Genomic DNA, 11,972 nt, shown 5'->3' on the forward strand with positions numbered 1-11,972 from the left:
AAACAAGTGCTTGCTTCATAACAATCATAATCATAGGTCCATACAGTGGGGGATCATATGCACACAATGCCTCACTATATGGGCTAATGCAAACAAATCAGTGCAATGTATATGTTTGACGCTGTCAGTGCTGTTTGGGTGACATGTGATGTCCCAATGCTTTAAAGCCCCTGTTTACTTAAAGCCAATGCTAGCTCTCCCTGATGAAGCCTTCCAAGTAGCCCCCTGTTGTAGCTCCCCCTCCCCGTTGACTGGCACAAGTACAGACATTTACCCAGAGCGGCCTTTGACATTATAACGCTGGTGTGCCAACGATCACGTAAACACGGCAGCAGAGTAATGGAAACACGGAGCTCCTTGTTATTCAGTAGATCTGACGTTTGCTGGCACGATGGGCACTTCCACGTCATGTTTAGACGTATTATAACCTGAGCCAACGGGGTTCACCTAACCACGAACTCTGATTCATTTACCGAGAATACAGAACGAGATCCGGGCTGTGATTGTGTTCTATTTGGAAACATTAACAATGCGGCCGATAATTTATCAATTTAGAATGTTTACTTAAACCGAATGAATTAACCTTTAAAATACAGACAAGGCTTTCAAGCGCACAAGAAGCGGATTCCAAGATCTAACGAACTAACGTGCAGCAGGAGACTTTTAACCAATCATAAGCTTCTTATCAGCAGCCAATCATTAACGACTTGACACACACAGCTCGTGCTCGCTGCACGTAGCCCGGAGGCAGCCTATCCCGGCAGGCGGAGCGGCCTTTCTGGAACCGTGCCTTTTTTATCACAGTGGGGAGGAATGCGCTGCTGGCCAATCAGAGGGCGGCTACGTGAGCAACGTCATCGCTGGAGCTTAGAGCAATAACAATAACAAGTCCAGTGATAAAGGCAGCTGCTGTTGCTGTGTGTTTGTGACAGCTTGCTGAGCAAACAGGGAAAGCACAATGGAGACAGCAGAAAACCTGCAGGATGAACACTTACAGGGTAAGGGATCTCTACACGCGTTCCTGGGGAGAGAGGAAAGAGATGAAAGAGATGAAAGAGGGAGAAGAGATCATAATCTAAAACTAGAGGGTCACAGGATTTCATGTAATGTTTTCTTTTACTTAGAGGGTGGTGGGTAAATGGAACAGCCTTCCAGCAGAGGCAAACACAGACAGGAATGTTAACATGCATGGGGTAGGCATATGGCTATCCTGACTATTAATAGACCAAGGACTGATTAAGGTCTGAGACTTTATCAGGAAAAGCATAGACCGAATGGTCCTAATGTTGTGTGTAGGGTGAAAAGGCGTAACTGGGATACTCCTGCCATGATCTCTGTGACAGTGCCATACCCCCCCCCCAAACGGTATGTACTTAAGGTAGAAAAGGGGTTTATTCACTAAGGAGCGAGGTGTAGGTGGCTAGCAGAGAGGAAAAAGTCTTATTTCGAATGCCTTGGAAAGGCCAGCTCTGGTGATGTTCTGCAAGCAGCGTGAGGTTAGCCCTCCCTAAGCACAGTTAAGGTGGTGAGAAGAGCCATGAGCTGTTAGTGAATAGCCCCTAATGGTTTTGTGTGCGGGTTTGGTGACCCGTGGTCGGCCTACGGTGTTTGTTAGAGGATCCGGGGCAGTTGTTGGCTACATCGGTGTGATTGCGTTTCCCAGGCTTTGTTTACATAGAAAGCACAGCCGCCCCAGCAGGGAGTCAGCCCATCATAGTGTTATTCGCAGTCACCAGACTGAGTGTGACTTCACCGGTGACATCAGCTTTGTTAACCCTTTTATAGCCTCAAGGATACTCTAAGCATTGCTCTTCCACCCCCGGCCCCGAGATCAAACTGGCCCTCGCAATACTATTACAATAATTGAAGCTGCGGTTAGCGCCACCCGCCATGCAAGTGTAATCCGCAATTCCTAATGCTGGCTGGGCATAGTAGGATTGGTAGTACTCACTCCGTATCCTATGTCGTCATATGTGTTAAACTCTAAGTGCAATATTAAAAAAAAAAACATGCAAGTAAATGTTGGTTTCCATGGTGATTTGCCCCCAAAAGTCTGTTCAGAAATCCTGATTCTAAAGGTAATAGGACTGAATGCGGGAGATATAGACGGGAAAGTTGGGTTTGTTTGATAAACATGATCTATTGTTACAGTGTTTTATTTTTTATTTATGAATACTGTATACTATGTTGCTGCGCATGGGATTGTGTAACTAGAGACAAAAAGCTCAGTGATATTCTAAATACAAGTGAAGCATGTCACCAGTCGTTTAGGGGTTATTTATTATGGAGCTATTATTAGCTCTCCATGCGCGGCGTCGGTTAGATGTATGAGTTGTGACGTCTATCTGGACTCTTAATGCGGCATCAGCTGCCAAATGTTTCCATTGTGAATTCCTCCAACTCCCATCAGGCCCTGGCCAGCAGATAATCAGCGTGATTTGCAGTTATGGACCTGCGGCGTGCCTATTGTGCGGTCCGTGTGCTACACAGCAAAGGAGTTCCTTTGGTCTGTTTTGTCCACTTTTTTTTAGTTTAAAAAGTGTGAAGTTACTTTGTAGTATTGTATTTCAGCAGAATCTAAAGTAAGGCTGCAGAGCAGTTTATTACAGTAGGACAGAGGCCTAAAAACTATAACAAAAATACAGTGGTAAAAATGTAATATTGTGCGGAAACTGTGAGACAAACATTGTTATTATTTATTGTTTTATATAGTGCCATCATATGCTGCTGCGCTGTACAATGGGGTCTTTTTTTATGATTCTATTCATTTTAAAGCCAAGTGAGTTTTAGTAGAGTATTGCTGGCCGGGTGCATATAATGGAGATGTATCAAGGGTTAAAAAAAAAAAAAAAAATTATGGAAAAATATTCTGATCATCTGTTTGTTGATGTTGTTATCATCACAATAAATATTTACGGGGCAAGTGACGGCTCTAATTATAACAGACACGTTGGCTTTGACCGCTAGAGTTATTCTAAGGAGGGTTTGTTTGTGTTGTAGAAGTGTGCATGCGCGACCGCGATTCACTGTCGTAACGGCATTTGGGATTCCATGAGAATCCTCATTCTCCATCTAAGGAATAAAACGATTGTATGCGTGATTGTAAGGCGATGGACAGGTAATCGTGAACTTTACTATACTTGTCATTAATTTAGTTAATTGCCATTAATTTATAGTTTGGGTCTATAAACTAATAATAAATGTATAGAAAATCTCTAGATTGTAAGCTCCTCACCCTCCTCTTATTTCTGTAAGTCAGGCTGTTATGTTACAGAGTTATGTCCTGTTTACCCATTGTACAGCGTTGCGGAATATGATGGCACTATATAAAACTATAAATGATAATTAGTAATGTTGACCCTCGAATGTGGTATTTGGGGAAAAGGGGGGTTTTACAGACTAAATAAAGGAATAATTATTAGAACGCTGAGCTACAAAAAGTTAAAAGGTCTATAAATATTATTGGAGACATACATGCAATATGCAGTTGTGACATCACGAATTGGATTTAAATAGGATGATGAAGTGAATCTAGTCAGGGTATGTCTGAACATGCCTTACTCTCCCCGTGTCACATGGGCTGAGGTTTAGCTGCCGATGGTTTAAAAGGAACATGTATATGTTAATCTGCACCTCCTCTGCTGGGGGGGGGGGCAGCATCAGCCTCAAACAGGGTGTAGCAAACCTGATCAATCCCAAAGACTTGTCTGTGTTGTGCATAGACATGTCGGCTTTTAACAAAGATGGAAGACCCGCGTTAATTGGAGCGACCGTAATCAGAAAGTAAAGCCATCTGACATATCACATGTTTGTTTACTTTATTATAATATAGGCCGTCCGGACTCATCCCGCTAGTATTTAATATGATGTCATATTTGCGAGCAAACAAAACATAGAACGTAACGGCAGATAAGAATCAGTAGTCTGCCCATTTTTCCTGATGCCAAGACTCGGTCCTTGGTCTCGTCTTTCATGATAGTTTTATGCCTATTTCATCCATGCTTAAATTCTCTCACTGTATTAGCCCCTACCACTTCTGCTGGGAGGCTGGTTCACTTATCTGCCACCCTCTCAGTAAAGTAAAACTTCATTACGAAGCTTCAGACCTTCTGGTTTTAGAGATTACTAAATCTTTAAACACGTATCGTGATTATCCACACATTCTGTATACAGCTCCCTGAACCAAAGCTGGAAAATCCCTATTTGGAGGACATGCTCGCTTGTGGATCCTAAAGTTACGTCGTAGGACAGGATGTTCTCGGAGGAGACAGGACTCACAGTCCTTTCTAGTGTTGGCTGCTGTGTTTTGGAGTTGAGTTTAGTTCCTATTGGCTCTGACTGTGTTGGCAGTGATTGTTTTAAGCATCCACTTACTGTGGACCTCATTCGTTACTTTATTACTCTGTCATGCCCAGCAGGAAGCGGAGTCCAAGCCACCGGGCAATTAAGAATAATGTGGAATGATGTCATTGTTTTCATAATATTTTTGTGCGGCACTTTTGTGATGTTTCGAGGTTTGAGCAGATGACAGCACTCTGCGTGCCTATTGTGAAACGTTTTATTTTTATTACAACACTGCTTAATGGAAATGTCGACAACAGTCCGTTATTCTACTTGGCTCGCTCTGCTGATACTATTGCATAAATATGTTTGTCCACCAGCATGCGGATCTCTCTCAAATCTGCATATTTCAGTAAACACAAAGCTTGAATTTCTAAAATGAACAGAACTGCGAAGATAGAGATAACCACCGCAAAAAAACAACTAGTTCTTGTTTACAGTTTCTTTTTTTCTGATTATACTTTCGAGGACAGCGCAGGTCATCTTGTATTTCTATTTTTAACTCCACTTTTGTTCTGTTGTCTTGGTTTGAAATGGAGATGAAAGTCATGTGACTGGAAGGCAATTTCGACATACATTTAGTCGGACTGGTACACCCAAGATGACTGTACAAAGTATGCGGCTTAATGACGTGAAGCGAGTTCTCTTTGTCCTAAGTAAATAACATCATGGGTTTGCAGGTTAATAATAAAGCACCTAATGTTTACCAGGAAACTGCACTTAAGTAACCTTTGTTTCCAGAATCTATAAGCAGCAACATAACACGTACATGCATATGGTGCATTGTATAGTACATTCCTTATTGTACTTTCTATTCTTTTGTTCTTGAATAATATTATTAGAGATATATATGAATTTGCTTGTTATTTGGCCAGCAGGGTCTTGGGTAGAACTGCACTTCAGCGGTAATGGGAATGGAGCCTCCATGCAGCTCCCGGGTCAAGAGCCGGGGCCTGCTTCAATTTCCATTCACAACGGCGATATGGAAAAAATTTTACTCGACGCACAACATGAATCCGGAAGAAGTAGCTCTAGAGAAAGTTCCCACTGTGATAGGTATGTAAAATCTCCCTGGATATTTTAAAGTTGTTATATTGCCACCATATATTATATGTATATGGGCCATAATGGGCTATAATGCAGCATTGTTTATTATTATTCTGATTATTATTACCACTGCTACTATCATGCATGACAAAGTAAGATTGAGAGGAAAAAGGAAAGTAACAAATCAAAGGAGATCATATATAATGTGAAGATTTTTATATGTATAAAGGTTTTTTTGGGGTGTTGTGATGAAACGTTATTTGTGTATATATACCGTATTGGCTCGGATATAGGCCGCACCCGAATATAGGCCGCAGCCTAAAAGTTAGGTGCTTTTTTAAAGAAAAAAGTTTCTGCCCCCCCCAAGATATGCTGCCACGCTGTCCCGAAGATGTACCCCCCCGAGATATGCTGCCACTCTATCCCCCCTCCGAGATATGCTGCCACTCTACCCCCCCCCCGAGATATGCTGCCACTCTGTCCCCACCCACCCACCAGACTGGTGAACGTCTGCGCGATGCGTTTAGACAATCTCCCGTGTCGGCACTCCCCCTGTGGGAAGTGCTGGCAGGGGAGGCTGTCTCAGCGTATCAGAGAGTAGGATATGGGTCCCCTGCACCGCTGCGGGGACATGCATCGGGCGCCAGACCCCGAATATACGCCGCACCCCCACTTTAAAGACTTAAAGTGTGGGGGGAAAGTGCGGCCTATATTCGGGCAATACGGTATATATCACACAGTCGTGTTAAAAAGTACACCCTCTTTGAATTCTATGGTTTTACATATCAAGACATAACAACAATCACCTGCCCCTTAGCATGTAAAAATTAGGTAACTATTGCAACACATGACATATTACACCATATCATGATTTATTCAACAAAAATAAAGCCAGAATGGAGAAGCCATGCATAGAAAAAATTGTGTACATCCTCACTGCTTCCATAGGAATTAAGATACTAAGTAGCAGAAGGTGCTGCTATTCAAATGCCTTTGATTAATCGATCATAGCAAGTGTTAGCATGTTGAATGCAAAAGTTCATGACAGTACAACTGGAAAAAGACTGTATAGGGTTTGTTTGGAATGGTTGCCAGGAGAAAGCATCTTCTCTCTAAAAAGAACACAGCAGCACGGCTTCGGTTTGCAAAGTTGTATCTGAACAAACCACAAGACTTCTGAAACAATGGACAGACGAGATCAAAGTGGAGATGTTTGGTGAAGGTGTAATGATTTGGGCTTGTTTTGTAGCCAAAGGACCTGGGAACCTTGCAGTTATTGAGTCAACCATGAACTCCTCTGTATACCAAAATATTCTAGATTCTGTCTTGGCTGAAATTGAGTCATGGAACAGAAACATGAAACATGATCCCACGCACACCAGCAAATCTACAACAGGGTGGCTGAAAAAAAGAAAATAATTAAGGTGTTGCAAAGGCCCAGTTGACCTCACCCCAATTGAAGTGCTGTGGTGGGACCTTGAGAGAGCTGTGCGTAAAGAAATGCCCACAAACCTCAATGATTTGAAGCAATGCTGTAAAGAAATTCCTCCACAACGATATGAGAGACTGATAAAGTCATACAGAAAATTACTATGTCAAGTTATTGCTGCTAAAGTTGGTTTTACAAGCTATTGAATCATAGGGTGTACTTTTTTCACACATGGCCTCTACGTTTTGGCTTTATTTTTGTTGAATAAATCATGATATGGTGTAATATATCATATGTTGTATTTACCTAATTTTTAGACCTACTAAGGAACAGGTGATTCAAAGAAGGTGTACTTTTTTCACATGATGTGTGTGTGTATGTGTATATATATATATATATATATATATATATATATATATATATATATATATATATGTATATGTATGTATGGGTGGGATATATTAGGCAGCAAGTTAACATTTTGTCCAGGAAAAATAGGCTCTTGCGGGCTGTTCCCGATCTGCAGTGGTCAGTACCTATCAAAAGTGGTCCAAGGAAGGAAAAGGCTCATTGATGCTAGTGAGGAGCAAAGGCTGGCCTGTGTGGTCAAATCCAAAAGACAAGCTACACACACCGTAACATAGAGCAAATCGTTACTTAAAATATTTTGCCAACAGAGCAATTTTTTCACATTCCTACATTTTGTCTGTGTGAATGTATCCATGATATTACTGAATAGAAGCAGATATCAAGTGAGAAAAATTCTCCTAGGCTGGACTCAAAAATGCACATATTGCACAGAGTTACATGTATGTAACTATGTAAGTTGTAGAAATGAAAAGTTGATGGACAAGTATAAACTTTTCAATTCCTTGTTTTAACTTTTTCAACCAATAAAGTCCTCCTCGGTCTCAGACACCGCAGAGTATCCAGAGATCAGTTGAAAGTGACCAAAGCAGCAAAGAAAAGAGCAGTTCTCAGGTAAATTTTGGTTTTGTAATCCTGTAGCGAATTAGTAGTAGTAGTGAACGTATTTTTTTTGTAGTGCCTTTAGGGTACTTAAAGTTTCAGAAAATAAGTTTGACAGTCAGACTGATACATAACTTAATGCATGATAATGATAAATCACTTAGGTGAAGCTTATAGCACAGGGGTGTCCAAGTTTTTTCTGCAGTGGGCCACTTCATCAGAATTGTATACGTACGCGGGCCGCACTCATTTTTCACTGTGAGAAAATATGGCCTTTAATAAGATATGCAGATTAAAAAAAAGTAAATGACACAAAACCTTTACTTTTCCTCTCACTGATTTCTGGGATTTCCGGGCCTACAAATGCAGGATTCTGTATAAGTAAAAATAAAATAGTTCTATTTATTTTAGCGATGCACTAAAATGAAAATTCTGGACCAAAACCGAAAATTCAGGGTTCACTTAGCCGAAACTGAAAATGACCCCCCACACACACTTTTAATAAAAGTAAGTTACACACCAAAATTGTACAACAAATTATATATTATGATTGTTAACAGCAATCTCAGGCATACCCAGATTCCAGCATGTACTGGTTGGCTGGGCATTGTATTTTTTTCCAATTTTAGTGTGTAACCACACTTTTATTAAAAGTAACACACCACAATTGGACAAAAAAATCAACAATATGACTTGGCATGATAGGAGTGTGATTGCTAACAGCAAACACACTCTTTTTATACCCAGGCAACCAGTAAATGCTGGAACCTAGGCATGATGGGACTGTGATTGCTGTTAGCTGTTAGCAATCCCACTCCTATCATCCCAAATCAGCCAGTACATGCTGGTACAGGGTGGCTGTAAGTGCAGACCCCATACTGCTGGCAGCATCAATACACAAGGGGGGCAGCTAGCCAGGTTTCAGCATGTACTGGCTGACTTGGCATGATAGGAGTGGGATTGTTAACAGCAATCACAGTCCCATCATGCCTAGGTTCCAGCACTTACACACACAAATTCATTCATTCACAGATTCATTCCCTCAATCAGACATACTCATTCACACAACCTTCCCCACCCCCTTACCTGCTCTACAGCTCTCGATGCCGCTCACAGACTTCAGCAGGGGGCGCGGCCTCCCTCGTTCTCCCCACAGAGGAAGCAGCTGGAGCAGAGAATAGCCCCTCCCACAAGTAAGCAGCAGGGCTCTTGTGATCCTGGCTGCCGATCTCACGCGGGCGGCATGTTGGACGCCCCTGTTATAGCAGATTCTGTATCCTTTTGTGTAACAACATCCCTTCCACGCATGATAAGCAGAGGAATATTCTGACTGGGTGCTGATCAAAACCAGCGCTTGAGAGAAAAGTGTTCTTTAGGAGTAAATATTTGATCCCAGATCTTATGCTCTGAGTCACAATGTAACGTTTGGGATACTTACTCAGCTGCCGGGTCCGAGGACTGAGATACTAAGTGGGCTGTAGGGTCCCAGGACCATAGAGAAAATAAGCCCTTTTTAGGAGGGCTATTTAGCCGTAATAATGCAAAAAAAAAAAAAAAAAAAATGTCCTGTGTTTTTTAAAATCCTTTCTTTTGTTCTTTCCTACTGACCCTTGAAAACACAGCTATGACAGCCAAGTTCGTCAAGCACAAGTAGTCAAGTTTCTATAGTTTATAGTATTTGAAGCCCTATAACTACTGCTATTTATGGTATTTTATAAGAATTATTGTTAATTTTGTTGGCAATCAAACTTATTCCTTTATCCTTACCTCCCAATTGTTCTATTTCTTCCCCTCGTGTTGTTTGTTGTGGTTTTTTTTTTTTTCAGAATGTGTCACAAACGTTCACAATTTAATGTTTCTTTTTTTTCCGCAGTCAGAAGAAGACTACATAGAACGACGGAAGGAGCTAGAAAATATATTAAAAAAGAATTCAGACTGGATATGGGACTGGTCTAGCAGACCTGAAAATATCCCTCCTAAGTAAGATTACTTCTCATTATGTTTGTAGTTATGGTAGGTTTTGGTTTTTCACATTGTTAAATATATATATATTTTTCCCAATAGAGAATTTATTTTCAAACATCCAAAGCGTAGCTCAGCTCTAAGCATGAGGAACACAAGCGTCATGAAGAAAGGTGGGATTTTTTCAGCTGAGTTTTTAAAGGTTTTTCTCCCATCTTTGCTTCTTTCCCATCTGCTCGCTATCGGATTGGGGTAAGTAACTAAAAATAGGGGAACAAAATACATGATGAAAAGTGAAATTATTCTCAATCTATATACTATAATTTATGGAAATTAACTCTTCTGAGTGATCCACCTGTCTAACGTAACTAAACATTCTCTATATTGTTAAATAGTTTTAATAAAGTTATTGTACGAATAATGACCATAATTAGGGAACCTTCATCCAGCTTCAACGCTTTGTGTCTATATAAACAAATCATTTGATCAAAATATGACTTCATATTATTATAAATGTCAAAAGGCTTTGTTGGTTTTAACAAAAGCAAAAGAAAAAATATGTTCAACAAAAGGGAAAAAGAATGTAGCTGTTAAAGAATGATAATTATATAGGCATAGTTGCCTGTATAAAAACAGTATTTTTTTATGTGTGCAGTTGCTCTATTCCTGTATAAGTGTATTAAATATGCAAAACATAGTTACCCAAAGCATGCTTTGTGTGTATATTGTGTATAATACTGTTTTATGCACCATAATATTGATTACATGAGAGTAAAGTAAATTGAAATTTCATTACCAATAAGGATCGTACAGGGCGTTCTTTCAGTGTATTCTATATTACTTCTTCAGGTGCTTATGTTAGAATGGATGGTGGAATGGGAGCCCACACTTAGCCTGTTGTGGGCTCACTGGTCCTCCAATTATTGTACATTTAGATGATGCCAGACTATTAGCGGCCCTGTAGCAACTTGCACATTATTTATAATCACATGTGATCAGACATGGATATTCTGGTACGTAGTGTTTCTCAACATTTGTCCTTAAGTACCCTCTGGTAGTCTTTGCCTGTTCAGGTTATGTTGGGACAAGCAGAGAGAAAGGCTGTATATCTTATTTTCCAGACACACATTATTAGTTAAATATTTGCTAGAAGCCCTGCATTTGACATTAAAAAGCAATATATGTTAAAAGTCAAACACAATCTTTACATATTCTGCATATGGCCCTCTGAGTAGTATGTTCGCTTACAATAAACTATTTTTGTTGATCACTCATCATAAACTTTGTTCATATTGGCACATGAAATGCATATCTCGGGTGAAATGGTATGGTCCATTACAGTCCATGCAGCTGGAACCTGGTGTCCAAGTGAAGGAGTTTCCACTGCCAGGTTGAAGAGAGAGAGAAATATAGAACTTGTAGGCATCCACCTCTGACAATGTTGGCCATGTTTGGTGGTATCCGTTACTGTAATCCTTCGAATGGCTCTGTCCAGTCATTACGTTTTGAATATAGAGCATTAAAAATGATCGGGCCAAACTGCAAGCCCCTCTATAACTCACAGGGAAAAGTGTTGGTTCCATCCCTGGTGCCATGTAACCACATCAAAGAACTGCTACAATCCAGAATAATTATTATGTATACTATAGTGTTACAAAAAGGAGGTGCAACAAATTTCAAACCTGTTGACAAATCTATGTTAAACTGTACAATATGCGCTTGTGCTTTTATTTTTAAAGGGTTTTTATTGGAAGACGTCTGACAACCTCCACTGGCACGTTTTAGGTCGAGAAAGCAGAAAAAGCTTTGAGCGTGAAAAAATGGTGAGATTACAGAAGCACAGTTCTTGTAGTGAGAAACATTACACCTTCCTTTCGCTCTGCAAATGAATATTGTTCATAAAGTTTAAGCGTATAGATGGCTGTCAACCTCTAGAATTAAGACACCATTTTTGCTCAGATCAGTGAGTGTATAGAATGCATTTTCCTCTACTGTGAAATACCATAGCTTCCTGCAAAGGCAAGTTTTAATACGTTATTTGACTGTGCATGCTTTAAAAATAATATGAAGAAGTAATTCTGGAACTCATGGTATGTTAACTGGCCTATGGTTATACTTTGCTGCTGTGAAGTGTCACTTCTGAGATTGTTCTTGGCTTCTTTGTGTTGGAGAACTTTATTTTACAGAACAATAAAATACTATTTTATTGTTGTCATTTAGTCCG

General features: G+C 40.3%; 1 protein-coding gene across 1 annotated transcript; it reads left to right on the forward strand.

The window, feature by feature from the left end:
* The first annotated feature begins 958 nt into the window (after positions 1 to 958).
* Positions 959 to 11,533, forward strand: LOC149299037 (BCL2/adenovirus E1B 19 kDa protein-interacting protein 3-like). Its single transcript, XM_089486941.1, has 6 exons — positions 959 to 998; positions 5,220 to 5,397; positions 7,717 to 7,798; positions 9,660 to 9,766; positions 9,851 to 10,000; positions 11,488 to 11,533. Exons 1-6 carry the CDS (start codon positions 959 to 961, stop codon positions 11,531 to 11,533), a joined length of 603 nt encoding a protein of 200 aa, XP_089343067.1.
* Positions 11,534 to 11,972: the final 439 nt, after the last annotated feature.

Source organism: Sceloporus occidentalis, unplaced genomic scaffold, assembly GCF_023333645.1.
Source record: "Sceloporus occidentalis isolate IW3139 unplaced genomic scaffold, rSceOcc1.0.p SCAF_30, whole genome shotgun sequence".
Classification (NCBI taxonomy): domain Eukaryota; kingdom Metazoa; phylum Chordata; class Lepidosauria; order Squamata; family Phrynosomatidae; genus Sceloporus; species Sceloporus occidentalis.